Here is a 19288-nt window from a genome sequence, read left to right as displayed (position 1 = left end):
TTGCTTCAATCTTTTTTTTTTTTAATTATATTCCTACAAAAATCATGTAAACATTAGCATACAGATCCAGAAAAAAAAATCAATATAATATAATGATGCATAAACTGTAAGTTTTGAAGAATGTCAGGAACAGTTCACCAGTCTATAAATTAATATATACAGTAATGGGTACTCATCCTAAGGTAAGAACACCTCATAACTGAGGAATTTAGGTGAAAGAGCTGTAAAACAAACAGAAGCGCTCTGTCACCAACTTTACTATGAGGCAACATGGCAATCTAAATGACTGCCTGTTGTTGTTTCATATTAAGGATTCAATTTAGCTGCTAAAACAAGTATAAAACAATAGTTTTGGTAAGAAGTTTATTTGAAAACATATATCAAACATCCTTAAAGTAATAAAAAACAAAAAAACCAATACTCCATAAACAAGTTTCTGGAAGAGTGAATCTGAAGCTTACTAGGCTGCAAAGATCCTCAGCCTCTCCACTCCACACTGCTCCAAACAGAGCACCAAAACTCATCTCTAGCTGAAGGAAATATCTCAGGTAGTTTATAAATGGAGAACAGAGGCTGGATGGAAGAAGTGAGATGCAGAACACATATTGGGCTGATTCAAAAGAGTTGAAGTAGATTTTTTTGCCATCTTATTTGGTACATTTTTCATACACAAAAACATCACTTCCCCTCACAATATTGCACTAATAAAGATGTATTTATTTACAAGAAAGGGGAGGTCACCTCTAGCCACCTAAAGCTTTTTGCTATATCTTCTTCCAGTTGGTTAGGAACAAATTCTGTTTACCTTTTCTATAGGAAATCCTGAGTAGTTAAGTGAAGAAAACTTGGCAGCTAGCACCAATTTTCTTTCTTTCTTCTTAATTAACCAGGGGCATTTGTCATCAGCAGTGCATCTAGAAATGCTGTCATAGTTAAACCTAAATGCTAGAATAAGAGCTTATGATAAAACACTTACTCCTATTGACAGAATCTCAACCAACACTGAAACACTAGGAGCAGGAGAAAAGAGTTCCACTAACCTAGAGGATGCAAGCTGCAAACAGCCTGAAATTCTATCCCATTTTTTTTTCTTAAAACGGACACAAGTAGAGAAAACCACAGCTGGTAAGAATAATAGGAAGAAATCGCTTAAGCTGCTGTGTCCATCACCTTTTGAGCAACACACTTCCAACCTTCCCACTGCAGTGTCAATTCTGCAGGTACTTGCAAATGACCAAAACTCTTTGCTGCTGCTCTCCCACATGAGCAGCTCAAGCAGTGAGTGCTTTATTGCAAGGCAGTAACTAAATGCTGGAAGCTGTTGGTAGTCTAAATTATACTTCAGGATTAGAGAGGTTTTATCAGACATTAGCCAAAAGGATGTGTTGGTACTACAGCCTCAGCTCCCTACGTTTCCTGCTGCTGTTTTACTTGTGTTGCTAAGCTGGTAATAGCTATGACAGACCAGACAAATCTAATACAGAAGAGGTTAAACTAAGCAATTTGGGCTTAAACTTAAACTCAGTTTAAATTTCTGATAAACTAACATTCCATTGAATTGGCCCTGTATGCAGACCTGGAGAAGTTTTTTCACAGATTTATCTGCAGTTTTGTGTAAAATATTAATGTACTATAGAAACATTAATTTGTTATTCACAGAGACAGTAATAGCACAGCTTTTACACAGCTTTTGACCCTTCTTCAACATAATCATTCCCATGTCTCGGAAGACAAGGGCACAAACAACTAACAAGACCTTAGTTCTTATCTGTAGCTTGAAGATGCTCCTCCCACTGATAAGTAAACGATTTCCATTACCTTATGTTATCCCATGGGGATTTTATGCTCACATACATACATATTGCAATAAAGGAGAACTGATATGAGAATATAAACACGATTAATTCTGATGAAGTTGCCAACAACAGTGAACTTTGAGAAACTTCAGATATACTATGTTTAAGACCTTGTTCCGTGTTGTAACAGCACCAACAAAATGGCTTTTAAGTTTGATGTGAAAAATGTTTCTTTTTGTTTGTAACTTTGATCATGTTTCTCATTTCCCAGCCTTCTATACTTCAGACTTTCTCTACTTCTTCATGATAACTTTTTGTCTGATTTGGTAAAGATACAGCAGTTGTGAAATACTTTACAGCTCCCTCCACAATCTTTTCGTCTTCAGCCATTTATTAAAAAGTATATTAAAAACAGGACATTAAGTTAAATGAATGAAAAAGTTGGTAAGAACAATGAAAGTACCGTGGCAGTCTTAACGAGGTAATCAAATTATTACAACTTTCAGTACAAGTGACCCTTACAATGCTTCTCTCTAAAATCAACCCAGGAGCCATAGAGCTCCACATACTCCAGCACTAAGTTCAGTAAGAAATCTAGATAAGATCTCTCAAAAATAAAGGCAAAAGAGTACAGAGAAATCTTCTGAAGTCCTTCAGCAATCTCTTGACTGAAATACAAGTGTGTCCAAAATCTCCTGCTTAACAAGGTATAATGCAAACTAGATTTACCAAGGAAATCCCTTCTGTACACACATGAACAAGGTTTTCATGTATGAAACTATCAAACAAACAGAAAAACCTCTCAAAGTTCAATTTTTGTTTGATGTTTGATAACTACCAATGCAATCAATATATATTAAGTTATCCAATTCATACATTACACTCAGCAATTCAAACAATATACCAGTGGGAGGAGGAGCTGAACAGTATTCTGACCAAGCACATTTATTTTAGTCCTCAAAGCACAACCCTTTTTCTTCATCATCATCGTCAGTAGAATCTGCATAGGATTCAACGGTGTTATATATGAACGAGTACAGCTTGACATCTGGTCCTGAAGCAGAACAGCATCTGCATTCTTCGTTGTAGTATCTGAGTAACAGCCTATAAATGTCCCCTTAAAAATAAAAAGGAGTAATGTTTAAAAAAAAAGTAAGATCATGCTATGCAAAGAATGTATGGCTGCAACTGAAGACTAGAATCGCGCACACACTGAAACGCTCTCCAGGAACATTCTTTACATGAGAAGTGAATGAGGAGGTAGACAACTGCATAAGGGGAGCCTTCCTGTTTCCAAGTTTGTTAGAACATAGGGTGGACTCCCTCCACTTTCTGTTCAGCTCTCTGCAGAAGCTATCTGACCTTTACTTTGCATACGTACCACTTACAACGTACTGCCCAATTACCTAGCTTTGTGCTTCTATCTCAGACACTTCAGTTACAGTGGGGCAAGGGATGTATTGCTTTTCTTGTATTGCTGCTGTGTAACAGATCTGACTACTAATTCTTCTTACAGTATTACAGGATTAAGCCAGAACCATGATAAGACATCTCTATTAACAATGTGAAGAAGGTGTAAACAGATATATTTTTTGGGGGAATTATTTTGAGTTACATTAAAAAAAACTTTTACAAATCTTTGGTCTACCATATGTATTTTCATTTTCCAAATTCTGGAGCATAACTCCAAAGTGTGTTATTCAGGGATTCTGGAAGTCCAACAGATTAACATTGTTCAGCTGACCCTGAATCAAGAGCTCCCTGCTCTGAAAACAGGTGCAAATAAACTGAGATCCACTTGCTTGGGTTCAGAACTTGATTACAGTAATTCTTACTGGACAGTTTCCACTTATAGAGAAGTCTCTGCTGAATGAAAAGATTTTTGTATGCTCACCAACAGTTTGGCCCTTCTCACAGAGAAAAGTGTGCATGCTGTAAATATCTCGCATCAGCTCCACATCTCCAAAGGTAAAATAAACAATATCGCGTCCAGACTCAGCAGCTGCCAATATCTGTATTAAGGCTGAAATAACAGAAAACGAGATTACACTCATGAATGCAGGATAAAACAAGTTGTTGAAGGGAAAAAACAGCTTAAGGTTTACAGCAAATCACCATACCACCCATCTCCAGGTGAACACTGCAAAGCAATTTGAACAATAGGCAGATAAGCTGCTTCCACTTTTAAAACAAAGTACAGAATATTGGGCATTGCAGCTCAGAACACTCAAGTATTCTGGTGCAGCCACTAGCAATAATTGCCCTTACTTTCTGGATAAACTCTTTAAAAAGTAAGAATAAAAATGTGAAGTCCATCCCCCGTCCCAAGATGCACACAGCTGTTACTTATCCACTAAACATGTGCATCAGCATAAGGAAACAAGCCAAGAAACTTTATATCCTGGTTTAACCTATTTATAATTGAGTCAAAATTGTTGGGTACAAAGTGACTGTAGCAAGTCACAGTTTCTATTCTCCACCTTCCTTCTGAAGGAATGGAGCTTACTTTTTTACTGGCTTAGCCACACAAAGCAGGAGCTGATCTTACTTCCATCTCCCAAGAGATCTGTGATTCTGCAGCCTCTTACTGTGCAATTTAAGGTATCAATTTTACTCGTAATAGAAGTATGCAGCATGAAATACAATGGCTTGTTCTGACCTCCAAAAAGGGGGGGGTCTTATGGGTACTGCTTCAATAATCATCTTTGCAATAACAATATTAATCACATTTTAATTAATTACGGGGTAGAAAACATTTTATTCTAAATAAAACAGCATATGTACTGAATTACTACCTGCTAGTGGAAACTAAGTAGAAAGCTCTTCAGAGCTCAGCTCTGAACAGAAATTTAATAAAATATTGCATTCTCTAATCAAAAAACTCTTGTAAATCCATAGGTAAAATTATAAATTACATGATTCACATGCGAAATCAATCTCAATCTGGGAATGATATTTTAATTAAACTACTGAACCAGCTGTGGATTTGGTAAAGCTTCAGTAGTTCAGCTTTTAAAGGGCCTAATTAACTAGCTTGCATAGGGGAACAGAATCTAATGAATCTTCATATTCATTCCAAACAAACAATGCAGTTTCACTTTACACAAGACATATTAAAAGTATTCTACTGTTTATTTTGGCTTGCTATAAATCTCATGAAACAGGGGTCGAAATTTCTGTCAAGAGCCAGGCTTCACAGTCTTCCAGGCATTAACAATACACGAGGCCATCCAAAACCTCCATCGTACCAACACAAGAGACCACCAGTAACAGAGCTTGGGGTACAGGGGACTGGAGCACTCATGTCCCTTGTGCCCCACCTGATGTGACCGTGTTTGGTTCTGCAGGACCCACACCCGAAGGAGTGGTTTTGCTGCCATCCTTGACCTTCTTCTACCACCTGGTGAGCCCAGGACACCAGCATAACACAGATCCTCCCGGGGACCCACACAGCCTTGCAGACCCAGCAGCTGGAACAACAAAGTTCTGCTTCAGTCCAATTTCCCAGAGGAAAAGAGGTTATCAGCAGGTTACCTGCACCTATAAATGGTTAAATCATCCTCTGGTTTCAAAACCAAGACAAGATCTTCCAACTTTCCCAATCATATAATCATACATTTTCAGTATTTGAAGTCTTATGTTCACGCTAATGTTTTGTGGAAACATTCCTAATTTAGATAAAATGAGAAAAATTCCAGCTATCAGGTCTTTCATTCATAAAGCCAGATTCAGTTCAAACACTTCAGTTTTCACAACATTTATGACCTTGATTGTATCCATGTTTTTATACATGGTCACGTTCCTTCAATTCATGACTAAAGAAATCATGGTAAAATACGATACTGCATTATGGAACTTATCCAATTATATCCATTTACATAAAGTCACTTGGTTGTTCTGAAGTCCCTGTTACAGATCCAGATACTACATTTGAAAGGATAACGGTGTATATATTTAAGAATATCACATGAAAAGTATTTTCATCTTTAATTTAATAATTATGAAAATTGACATTACAATGCGCTGCCAAGCCAGTGTAATCAAAAAAGATTTTGGGGAGTTGCATAACATTGTCGTATTGATAATCTTAAGAGTTCAAAAACATTCTGAAACAAGGAATTTATGAATCCCTGTGAAGCATAAAAGGTTGTTTTGCAGTATAATTTGGTTAAAGAGAAGTGGAAACCATTGAGAGAATTTGCAGTTTAAACCAACCTTATACAGTATTCCAGAACAAAGGGAGAAACGCCTTTACTACTTAAGGCCATGTAAAAGCATCTGAGCTAGAAACATTGGTTTCACTTGGTTATCACAAATCAAGTGCAACTCTAAGTCTCATAAAAAACACACAAGACAAATTATTGTACCATCTTCTTAGCTCATCGTCTACCAAAAAATTAAATCATCTTATTTCCAGTCAGCATTGGCTCAGAGAAAGATGTCACATGCTAAAAACTATGTCCATATCCAATAGCACGTCTTTATTAAGTATTGATTTTGCGGAGTCAACTAAGAAATTAAGCTCAGTTTCCAAGAGAGCAACATTAGACTGAGGAGTCACTGATCTCTTTCTCTGTAAGGCCTGCCAAAAGAACAGGAGATGACTTAAGAGTACACACACATTTTAATGAGCACTTTCATAACAGCGGCAATTGGCTGTTAAACATTAATTCTGGCAAACTGGGGGGAAAAACAAGGTTGATCTGAAACCAGAGGAAAAGTTCATAATATTTTATTTTGAGCTTTCATTTATGTTAAAATTAAAGAGAGTTCACTGCAGATTTATTGACTCTCATGAGCTCATGGCTCATTTCTTTGTTGACAAAGACATCTTTTCTTATGGGCTTCCTCAACAAATGGACTCAACTCTGGTGGTCTTTGTCAGTATACCTTGCTTCTGAGCTCTGACTGATGGAGGAGAAATAAAGCAATCCAGGAAGCACTCCTTAGGCCAAAAGTTACATCCAGTGCTGAACAAGTTACAGCCTAGACAGATGAGCAGTATTTTTTATCAGACACCAACACAACAGAAAAAGAGGGATATTATAATCAGATCCAAGAGGGGTCCTTAGGAGTCCTTATGTAAATCAAAACATTGATTATGATTCATGCTAGGAAGGTTTAATAAAACATGATCAGATCCTACTTTTGGTATTGACAATCTGCACTTGGCAACCAGTTTAACGGAAATCAAAAACAACTGTCATGAAAACAAAGAAATTTGAAAAAAAATAGATTCTCAATGAGTAAGAGATGATTAGATCGAAGACTAATGAAACTGATAGCCTGATGATTGTTTATTTGATAATGTAATGCCCTAAAGCTGTTCAGAAAAAAAAAGTACTCTCCAAATGTTTGAAAATAATAAAAACGTGAATTTCTTTGCAGAGTATGAATTTTTAGGCATAGGCTAGAAAGACCAGTCCAGAAAGATCAACTGATTTATATGACTGAGAACTAGAATGCGTAGGTTCTTTTGCAAAGTAGTATTGAATATCCATGGTTCTGAAATTTTCAGTGCTACAAATCCTTGTAAGCCTGGCATTTCAGAAACCACCACGTACCTATTCCAAACCTTAAACTGAAAACAGCATAGAAAAGCAGCATGCATTTTTATTGTTTAAGATCGTATTGTTCATATACTAAATATCAATGCTAACGAACTAGTTCTATCAACAGTTTAATCAACTTTAGCCAAGAATCAGAACAACAGTTAATACACTATAGAAAGCCAAAAAATGTACTTACCTGGAAAAAAAAGAGTAAGGTCAAAAATCAAAATTTAAGTTACTTGATTCATTTGGACATTAATGTATTACTACAATTTACCTTTTAATCTGGAGTCCCCTCCAAAGGCACCACATCCCCAGTTTCCTGTAGCTATTGCAGAGAGATGTTGTGGCGGAACACTGGGTCGAGAGAAGCCACAGTAGGCCTGCAGGCAGACATACAGGCAGACATGAGTCAGAAGATGAAGTTGACAGGCAATCTGGTATGCTATTTTCAAACAACTAGATGATAACATTAATCAGTACTGTCTTGTAGCAATAAAAACATCAAAATAAACTCAGTATATCACTAGTCTTTCTTTAAACTCAAAGTCAATCATGGTATCAATAAAGAATTTAAGGTGAGAATTTTGCCTTACTTGGATCCAAGATAACAATTAGATGCAGGTGCAGATTCTTAAGGATTTCAAAGCTACAGGAAAGTTTTCAGGATAGCTGGAGCAGAGAATATAACTTCAGGAGTAGATGATATTACATCTGTTTCTTGTTGGCACACTTGAACATGACAGCTAAACTGCTGCAGCCAGTATTGCTAAAACTCCTTAACACAAACTAAGATACCAAATGACATCTTAGAATACAGGTCTAAAACAATAAGCAAGGACAGGAGAAAAAAGCAAATACTATCTAAAATCTTGAGTAAAGGCAGGTGCTTCCATATACAGAAAAAAGTGTCTAAATCCCTCTAGGAAGTTTTTCAATGATACAAAAAATTATTTAACACTGGTACAGATCGCAGTACATGTTTTCACTCTTACCTGATCTAAGCAGTAAATTCACACTTCTGCTACTTACATTTTTAGCAGTGTGCCATGATTCGGAATTTGCATAAGAGCACTTTGACACCATCAGGTGCCTCCAGCTTCTTAAACTCTCGAGTCAGAACTACCAGCACCCTCAGTGTCCCAAGCATGCTTATAATGACTAACTAAATGCATACATAAAGCGGGCCAAGCAAAAGCATACTCTGGCTGTCTGGAAAATGATCCATCTCCATCCTCCCAGTGAGAGAAATGGAGTGGTGTCACAATAGGATGACATTTTCTTCTCACATTCTACTTAATGGGCATGTATTCATCAGCTAGCCAGGAAAGAAAACAGAATAAAAACTGTCTTGTCAGACACAGTAAGGAAGTCAGCAAATGCTTGGAAGGACACCAGCAGCAAAAGGACTATCTAAGTGAGTGTTCACTCCCCTATGATTTTTTACAGCAAGTAAAGGATAAAGCTAGAACTAATCACTTCCCAGAAAAGAAACAATGCACTGATATTTTAAATAGCTTTCACCTATGAATACAAAAACATGAAAGCCACCTAGGTACTTTTAAAGCAACTGCTTCTGTATGGGAAGAAAAAGAGCTGTTCCATTTGAACTACATGAATGAATCTGCTTTAAGTTATAAGCAACCCTCTATAAATTGCATCTCACCTTATTTAGAAGTTGTGTGATGTTTATAATTAGTTGTTTTTTTTTTTTTCATTTAAAATGGTTCAATACAGTTCTCACAGCTAAGCCTGTTTGAAACATAACTGTTCTGTGTACCATAATTTTTAGGGAAGCATTTCTTGCCAAGTATGAAGCTGTAGCAATTTTAATTATTTTTAATCAGTGGTCATCAAAATAGGCTTCATGACATTTATGACCGGGATTGCAAGCACAACTGTTAAGTCAGTTGTTCCTTAGCATTTGGGAAATGGTGACAGAGTTATTGATAGGACTGACTTCATGAGGCAATAATCTCAAGGGGCTAGCAAAGCTAACAAAGATCACATCTCTTACAAAAATATCTGCAAATCTTAATGTTGAAATCTGATGCCATTTTTTTCCTCATTCTGAAAAGGTGACTTTAGACACTATTAATCTTGTTTTCAGTTAAACTAGAAGCAAGGGTCAGCCTCAGACAGGCAGCTTGCAAGGAAACTGATTGTGAACATCTGGTTCCATAAAGCAAACAGATCTTATAAAGGAAAAATCATACAGGCTTATAAGAAAACATGAACTGTAAGGACCCCTCCATTCTAGTTGTTTCAATCATCTCCTATTGTTCCAAAATTACAGTTGGACAAAAGAGCCTCTGGAAACGAAGGGAGGATGAGTTACATCTACCAATCCATAATACACTCATATTTTACAGCCTCTGTGCATATACTGTCCTTACGGAGTCCTAATTTATTGGAAAACAGTAGATATAAAGATGCAGCTTATTCTGTCAACTTGCTTACACCCATGAGCAAATCTTAAAGTTAATACAAATTTTAAAACAGACTTAAAAGCTGCTACAGTACATTTGAAGGTGTTTGATTTGTTAGAACATTAGTCTCCAATAAATTTAATTCTGTTTACTACTATAAAATATCATTTACTCACATTAAGATTTTATTTAAATACCAACCAGTCTTCATCAAACACCACCATCCAAACTGATACGCTGTATAAAAGTTCCATGGATCTACCATGATTTGTTTTAAAACAATCCAAATCCAATTAATAATGCTGAAAATTTTAGGCAGATCATAAATCCACTTTCATAGGTAATTTGAATTTTGTACCAAGATATCACTGAAGTTTACAAGATTTACTGTCTTTTTCAGGGATAATTTAATTGCCAACCATAAAGAAATGAGCTGATGAATGTTACTTTAGTCACAGGGCTAAGGTTTTAAAACTACCTTAGATTAAGTCCTTCAGTCCTGTACATCATTTCTGGGAGGAAAAAAATTGATTAGCATTCCTCTTCTCTTTTTAGTTGAAAATAAGGAATCTAATCTACGTTTAAGTTTCAGATGCACCCTAGAATATTTTATATACCCTCCTACACCACAGAAAGTAGGAGACCTAACACTTGTAGGCTCGTGGCCTTATATTTAACCCTCTAGGTAAAGCATAGGCCTGCTGCATCTATTAACGTACAAGCACGCTACACAGACTGTTGGCCTGTTTTTAACCCAAACATAAGCACACTAATACAGTGTAACTGTATAAGCATTCTTGCACTCAACTGCCCAGAAAAATCACATTGCCATTGCTACAACAGGCTGCAGACATTGCACTACCTATGCCTTATGCTAACCACACAAGGCCCTCCATCTGGCCCTGTTATCAACTTATTATGAGAATTTGCTGTGTGCAGACTGATGACAGGTGTCTCTTGTTATGACACAATTTAAGAATGAGATAACAGCAAAGGTCTTGAAAACATTAATATGGGCTGAAAACTAGAGCCCCTGGTTTAAAAACAGCTCCCTGATGGCAACTACCATTAGTCATTGCAAAAACACAATCTCAAGAGATGGGAATCAGCTTCAAGAATTTGAAGAACTTCTGCTTCAAGAAAAGCAGCAGCAGCAAAGCAAGAAGGGAAAAAACAAAACAACAGAACAAAAACAACCCCCAAACAACTCACATAGTATGTAAATACTCCAAGAGTTTACATGAAAGGTAGAAGAGAAGGAAGTGGCACCGTATTTATGTTTTGTCACCATGTTAACACATGAGGTGCCCCCTTCTCCACCTTGACCGAAAGGCTGATTGGGATTCAGCAGAGCCAATCATGGAGAGAACTTACCAGTTTAGAAGCAGGACAGGGAAGAATTTGCAAAACATATAGCTTTTGTTTATAGTTCTGAAAATGAAGTAAAATGCCCCTTTGAACCCATTGAATCCATGCCACATAAATCATTCTATTTGACAAGCTTCTACTTTAACAACATACAGCAAAACCCTGAAATACAGCTATTGTAAAAGACAACTGAGCAAAAACTTTCTTATTTGAAGATGATAATACAAAAATATTTGGAAAGTTATGGCAAACAATGAAACAGCCTTAGACTGCAGGCTGTTGTAAAAAGTTCCTTGCCTTGTTGAGCTCTCTTCTGATTTTCTCTGGACCAAACTGATCAAGGAAACATCTGAAGTGGAATGCATCTATAGCTACAATTTCAGTGTAGCGTCGCTGCCATTCATCCCTAAATTTGGAGGAAGAAAAGATGACAGTAAAATTAGTGTTTATTGTTATTATCATTGGCTACGTAGTCATGATCTAAAATAAGCAATTCCCTGCAGAGCTTCTCCATTCGTAGAAACTAGAAAGGTACTCTTGGAACAATGGGGCACTGAATATAGCATCAGAAGAGAGACAGGTTTCTGTGTAAATTTACAAATACTTTGTCCTAGACTTTGATTGTATAAGTAGAAACATGGCACAAATCTAAACAATACTGTTTATTAGGTACAGAGGAACACCATATGGTCAAAAAAAGAGTACGTTGGTTCTTTACCTACCTCTAAAATTTATAGAATCACTGAATAGTTTGGGTTGGAAGAGACCCTTAAAGATCATCCAGTCCCAACTCCCTGCCACCACCATGGGTCCACTAGGCAAGTTGCTTAGAAGTCCCATACAACCTGACCTTAAACACTTGATATTGGAGAGTACTTTATTTTATTTTTTTTATTTTAATCATTTCCATACAAAATTGATAATTTTGTATATTTATGAATTTAATTTCCTGACAATGCTGTCAAGAGACAATTAAGAGCTTTCTACTTAGACTCACAATATTAAATCTGATTTTGCCATACGAATAGTAGTATGATGTATACAATGATACCATGACACTCAGAGTACCACTGTCAAACTTCTTGTGACAAATTAAAATCCACAGTTCAGTCAGTATCTTCAGAAAATTTTGGATTCAATACATATAACATAAAAGCTGTTGATTTAAGGACTGACAAGTTGGTAGGTACCATCATTAGTATCATTAAAGCAAGGAAGACAATAGATTAGGAGATAACTTTCTTAGCTTGTTGCGTCTACTGAAGAGAACAGGATCAAGCAATACATTTTTCTGCTAAGACAAATACTCAAGTTTTCAAGTTTAAGACGTATGTTTATTCCTTCACTTGAAATATATATGTGGAACTTTACCTTGGGGTCTTATCTTCATGGCTTCTTGCCCACCGGTAAGTTTCTGCATAGCCTGTATATTCACTGTACTGCTCAGTACCTGAAACAAATGATTTACCATATTACATACAAAATATTTAGATATTTCTTTCTCTTGGAAAATCTTTCATAGGAATCACTGCCTCTCTGAATGAAAACGCACCTCTCAGAAGCATCAACAGAAGCTAGAGATTCATCGCTGTATACAATTCTTGAAACCAGTACGGGCTTTTTTGTCACCTTATGTAATGTTTATTCTGTGGCAGACATTGCAAACATAGATCTTGTATGTATGCTGTCCTGTATGCGTGCTGTCCAGTATATAACTAGAAGGTAGTTTTTGATTTTTCCACCCCCATATCAAATAGGCTCTCAATAAATTGCCTGTCTTCTTTGAAGTCATCCTGGTTAATATGTGGTTAACAAAGACTGCCCGTCTCCCCTCCAGCACGGGGACCAAAATGAAAGCAAGGTTTCCTTTAAAATGCATTGAGGAGCAAAACGTGAGAGCAAAAAGTGTCTGGTCAGCATTACTGGAATACAATGTCAGGCTAACAAAGGAAGGCTATGGTTTTTGAATAATATAGAAAACCAGAAGTCCATAGGTGTGGCTGGTTTTTGCTTTGTTTTGTTTAAAACAGAGCAGCAAGGATATTTCTCAGTTTTGATTACCTGGTAACCTCTAAAAACTAGATAATTTCATAGTTTTTGGTAGACTGGCATATGTTTATTAACCATCAGGACTCTCTTAAAGACAGCAGCTCAGTTCCAGTGCTTTGAAATTGGAATAGGAACCAAGCAGGGAAGAAGAAATAAATTCTAAATGAATCAAAGAAAAACCATGCCATTTACATGCAGTCTATACTCACTACATGATACAAGTTATTAATTAGCACAACTCAGATCTAAGGACATTTTTGAGGTAAACACGAGTTGCTCCACTACCTAAAACCTGGCAATACTACCTCATCACAATTTAGCCAAAAGCTGAGCTGATGGTTTAAGAAACATGAGATGAAGGATATAAAGAAGATTTAAGTGTATGTGGCAGGCTGCATGTTTCCACTGAATTATTTTATTTCTCTAACGCAAAATTAGTGTCTACAAATCCACAGAGAAGCCCAATGGTAGGAACAAAGATTTCCAACACACTACTGTTACTCCAGTTGCTGCCCTACAACCTCTTGAGGGCAACCCTATATAAGGCTAGGTAGGACTGTTAAGCTTCCAAGTCTCACTGCCCAGTAATCCCTCCTTTCCTCTTGTTATTTTGTTTTGCGTTTGCTCAGTATGATTCTGGCACTATGACTGCTGACATGAATTCTTAAATATTACTGCAATTAATGGCACTGAACATATTGAAAGGCCGCTGTTCCCAGCTGTGGTGGCCAGTACCAGGAGGCTACTTCTGTAAAAGCCTGAGGACCCAGAAAATCATGTCTTGTACATACTTGGCTGCCCTGTGAAGAAGCCCAGCAGGGTATCTTGCAAGCATTAAAGGCTGTAGGAAAGTAGCACATTAAGTAGCTCAAGTCATTTTAGCTCTTTTGCTCTACTACACAAACTACTTTTCAAAGGTTTACCCTGAGAACAAGGAGAGCATTTTAACAGGGGGTAAAGATCATAACCCTAACAGGCCACTCCATCTTACCTAACCTCAGGTTCCTGCTTCAAAACTCAAATATGCAAAAATGCAAAGAAACACTCCTGAAGTATTTTGCCACAGCAAAATCAGTCTTCCCCGTTTTGGGCTTGTAACAGCTGAACTATTTTCAGTTGAATTTCAAAAGGTGGGTGATTGAAGAGAACACCTTGTTTGGAAAATTTCTGCTCATACCGGTATAGTTTGGCACGTTATAAACAGTGCAAAAAAAAGATGACAACTGCTAAGAAACCCCTTAAACACAAACAGCAACATCAGTTATGCCAGTAAATATAACAGAAAAATAGAGTTTAGAAAGATCTGTAAGCATTCAAAATCACTGACAGCACAAAATGAGTGATTACTAAGAAGAGAGTCATGCCTAACTATTGCACAGGTTGGTGATATTCTGAGAAGACAAGTTTTTCAATCTCTAAATAGGAAATTAAAAACATTGAAAATCAGAAACATAAAACTGCTCACTTTTAATCTTATCTGACAAGGAAACCTGGATGCTTGTTTTCAGTAGCCTTAACTATATGAAACACAAGCTGTTAAAAATGTTTAAATTGATGCTTATATTTCAAGACATTTTCCCCACTTACACAAATCCATTTTTACTAAGATGACTTATCAGTGCTTCTTTAACTCATCTGTCTTATTATCCACTCGTTATTTATTTAGATATGTCTAGACGATTAACCACACTGAGGACAAAAGCTCCACTCAAGGCTATTTTTGAAAGTTGCTAATCGAAGTGATTGTGATGGTAAAAGATTGCTCACCAAGAACCCACTGTTGCAAAATCAAAGTAAAAAAAACAACCATGTGATGGCAGAACATTCCTATACAGTCATATTCATCCATGACCTTACACACACGACAACCGTGATTAGCTTAGATATTCAGAGGTCAGCCTTCAAACTGAGTTGTAGGCTATCAATTGTCAGTTAAGACCTCCTGACTTAGCTAAAATTCAGATTTACTGATATACTTGGGAATAGTGTCTGAGCTAACAATAAGAAAAGGCAAACAAGAGAAGCGTTTAACTTCCCTGACAACCCTTACTAGAGGACAACCAACAAAACTTCAATTTTGCGAAGAAAGCATTTCCTTTGTGGAAATGGAAAGCACATGGAAAGCATATGAAGGGAAAAGACTGGATTAGCAAGATATTGTAACAAGATAAATTACAACGTATTAAGATTATTTTTTCAAAAGCTGTTTTTATTAATTTTTATGAAAGTGCAGTGCATAATGACAAAAGCACCAAGAAGCAAACAAGCAAGCAAGCACATATATAAAAAGAAGAAAAAGTCAAAACACACAAACACTAAACTCATGTCCCAGCAACCCAAGGATAATGAAAATCAATGGGTTTTCATGAGCAAAGCTCTGGAAATATGTCAGACAAAAACAATTATTCAACTGGCAACACTTTGGCCTGTGAACCACTGGGATATAAACTGCTATTGCTGGGAGATTAGAAGCAATACAGGATAAATTGGATATGTTTGTTTCCGGTGAATTTCCTTCCACATCCCATAAAAAAAAAAAAAGAGCCAAACAAGGCAGCATAACACAGCTTGACCTTTAAAAGCAACTACAAAATACACAAAAGAATTTTGACTTACCCAAAGTCAAAACAAAGTATATACAAGGATGACTGAAAAAACACATCCATAGTGAAACTTTCTTCAGCAGAAGAATAATGACATCTCCAAGTACTAGCACTTATGGGACCTGGTCCATGAAATGGACAATGCCCCTCCCTCCTCAGATTCCACAGTCTCGCTCTTCATTTGCATACAATTCATGTGGCATTATCAAATTCCCTAGGATAGGGATGAAAGAAGTACCACACTGTCCCCTCTCGTTTTTCTTTAGAGGGATTGTTAAGAAATAGTACCACTAGCACCTCATAAAAATTAGTACATGGAAAAAACAAGGATGTGGTTTTGTAGTTACTGCCATAAATGCACATTTACTGCCAAAGATGAGGGAAGGTCCTGCTCTGTCTTTCAACCAGTTCTGACTTATTACATATGCATCAGCATTAGTCTTCTGGCTCTCCTGGCCCTCCAGACAATGGCATGATCAGCCAATCCAGCTGAAAAAACACATTATCACAAGTAAATTCTCAGCTGCACAAATTACCTGATCAAGTTCATTGCATGAGCAACGTGCTTAGAAGTCTCTGAACATGCACCACTGAGGCACAGATAGGACTGGCCATTGTTCAATCTGCAGTTTTAAAGCAAACATGGAACACAGCTTCACTGACTCTTAACAGTGTCTGAATATACGCAAACTTGAAGGAAAAACAAAAGCAAAAAACGCACCCTCCAAAAAAATACCATAATAAAGAAAAAATTCTGAATGAAAACCCGTGACTCGCTTTCACAGCTCTACCAGAAATGCAATTGTAGGAATCTCTGGCATTGCTGCTGACATTTCAGTAGGTAGATGTCTGTGTTGAAGAACTTGACTGTGCATGACCACTTCCATATTCAGCACAGCGGTGATCTTAACCAGATACCATGCAATCACAATGAATTCAATTTCTCTCCCATTTCTCAGACTCTACTGCAAATTTAAGCTACGCAGTTCTACCCATTAGGCCACTGAGTCAAGATGCATCACAAAACTAATTCATCAGGAGGATTGTGACATGCAGTGGAGGCTTGGCTATTAACTGAGATGGAAGAAGTCCAGGGATAAAATGAAAATGATGGGATGGCCATTTCCATTAGAGAAGGATGGAAGCAGCTCTTTCAAAACGTTTGTATTTGGAATCTGTTAGTACACAGACAGATAGCTGCACTCTGTTCTTATGCTCCCCAAAAAAGGCTCACTCAGAGGACAATACTTGAATAAATTACTTTTGTTACAGCATCATATCCAAAACACAAGACAACAATCAGAACTGGCCAAGAAATTTAGCATTTATTTTTAAAAATAATCACAAAAGCAAGTTTACCTAAAAGTTTTCACAGAAAAGGCAAGGGTTTTGGTGGGTGGAAAAACAAACCAAAACACTGGGTGAAAGATTACCAAGGTTAAGACTGAAAACAAAAGAGGTGCTGGCCACTACAACCAATAGTTTCAGGGCAGGGTAAGATTTGGAAGATATAAGCTCAAATTTCTACCATCCATGCATGTAAGAAAGAATGAGTGCTTTGGAAGGACTTTTTCCAAGAAAACTGTTCCAATGCCTCCACAAATTCCAGTCTGTTGAGTCAGTTCAGGTAATGAAAAACGATTTTTTTTTTTTTTTTTTTTACACTCTACTAGGTTGAAAAATAACATACATAATCTATTAGTCCAAACAAATAGTGTATCTCTTGATAAAATATTTTTTATTTACTCCAAAGAATAGCTATAAAGAAAAAAAATCTATCAACATTTTATTATTTTGCCAGTCACACAGTGTCTAGCTGCTGTGTTACCATGTATACAACCAGGATGCAGCATTACCTGGGACTGGCCAGTTCTTACCAGTGACATTAGCTGTTTTCTCACCTAATTATTTTGATCCAATGTGTAATAAAACATCACAAATTTTAAACAGATGGTGAACAAAAGGAACAATATTTTCAGTGAAGCACTGGACAGACAGTGCACACAGACTCACAACAATATACTGGAGAAGCACTTAGCTTTTGATGTTGCAAGTTATGAACACAACCGATAACAAGTAATATGAACACATGTTTGTAACCTACTAAATCAACATTCTCAAGAAACATTTCCTGACTTTCTATCATTTTTAACAGATGCTCATTTTTTCTTCTACCGCTTCCTTCCCTGTTTGGTAACCAGAAGACAGTTCCTATTCTCAGATTGAGCTTTCAGTCCCATGGATTACATTGAATGTTACAAATTCCAGACAGGAACAAAACCCACCCTGCTTTGGCACATCAGAAGCATTACCTGCTAATAGCTAGTAATTGTCTTTTACCTATGTTGCCCAACAGTATTCCTTATGTAGGCCTAAAGATGCTGAGTCCTTAAACAAATTTATATAAGGTAAGAAGAGTTCTGTAACACCTCATCTGCTCATATTGTTTCCTTCCTTCAAAAAGGATGTACTGGAACAGTGGCCCTACAGTCTTAAGAAGTCGGGTGAACAAGGAAACTTATTGTTAAGTGAGTACAATCTTTTTATTTTCCTACAACATTTAAGCATACTGAACAAGTTGAAATATATTTTTCTACATAGAAAACCAGAACAAGATGTGAAACATATACTGCAACAACTAACCTGTGATGATGAGACATTCATTGTGATCCAAGACTTCAGTGATGAGCCTCGATACAATCAGTTCTGGGTTGATTAAAAACCGAATTTCTTCTTGTACCAGTCCTGCCCCAGTGACACCACCTCCAACAAAACGGTTTGCAAAATCAACCTAACAAAAATATATTCAGGAGGATTAAGAGATAAGCAAACAGCATAAAATCCTTTCATTTACTGAGGTAAATAAAATCCTGTACAAATTTCAACTCTGTTGAGATCCACTGCTACCATTTAAAAATACAAACAGCAGGACAGAACCTGATTCACAGCATGCCCATCTCATTCTTCCCTTTCTTTTGATTGAGAAAAATCAAAATGAGACAAGTGAGATATTATACAGCAAAATAAAGTTCTGCATATCAAAGGCTCTGAATCCCATTTTTAGTTTTGAAAGGGCGTGCATGTAATTATAAAAAGTTTCAGTAAGTGTGAAAAATGGAAACAGCAGATTATAGTATCCTTCCTGCATTTTACAGACACAGAAGAATTATTAAGTTGTCCTTTAATAAGCTTTCTGCCTTGGCTGTCCACACAGAAGCATTTTTAGCTCAGCACTGCCCTGTACCAGTTGTTCTGTACTTAGAGGAATCTCTTATGGATTGTCCTTGAAACACACTTGGAACAAGGCACACCATCGTTTTGATCACCAAAGTTTCTGCCTGATACAGGGAAGCTATGGACTCTAGTTTTTGCTACAATAATACATTTTTTATATAGACAACAGTTTTAAAAGCAATTGCTTTATTCAATAAATTACTACTTATGTAAGTTACCAACCCTTAAGAAGTTTGCACCACTTTTTCCTGTCTCAA

The 19288-nt window shown here is 36.8% G+C and overlaps 1 protein-coding gene across 2 annotated transcripts in view; it reads right to left on the bottom strand.

Annotated features, from left to right (window-relative positions):
- The window catches only part of PARG (poly(ADP-ribose) glycohydrolase), a 65923-nt gene continuing 46635 nt past the window's right edge, over positions 1–19288 (bottom strand). For both annotated transcript variants that reach the window (XM_032191046.1, XM_032191045.1), the window contains exons 13-18: positions 18441–18588; positions 12517–12595; positions 11443–11551; positions 7626–7731; positions 3691–3819; positions 1–2913 (exon numbers count right to left, since the gene is read on the bottom strand). In XM_032191046.1, the coding sequence (XP_032046937.1) occupies positions 2747–2913; positions 3691–3819; positions 7626–7731; positions 11443–11551; positions 12517–12595; positions 18441–18588 (738 nt within the window). In that variant the 3' untranslated portion in view covers positions 1–2746. The remainder of the gene's footprint in view (positions 2914–3690; positions 3820–7625; positions 7732–11442; positions 11552–12516; positions 12596–18440; positions 18589–19288) is intronic.

This window comes from Aythya fuligula, chromosome 7 (genome assembly GCF_009819795.1).
Source record: "Aythya fuligula isolate bAytFul2 chromosome 7, bAytFul2.pri, whole genome shotgun sequence".
Taxonomy (NCBI): Eukaryota; Metazoa; Chordata; class Aves; order Anseriformes; family Anatidae; genus Aythya; species Aythya fuligula.
Note: the sequence above shows the minus strand (reverse complement) of the source record. Positions and strands in the feature narration are given on the sequence as shown.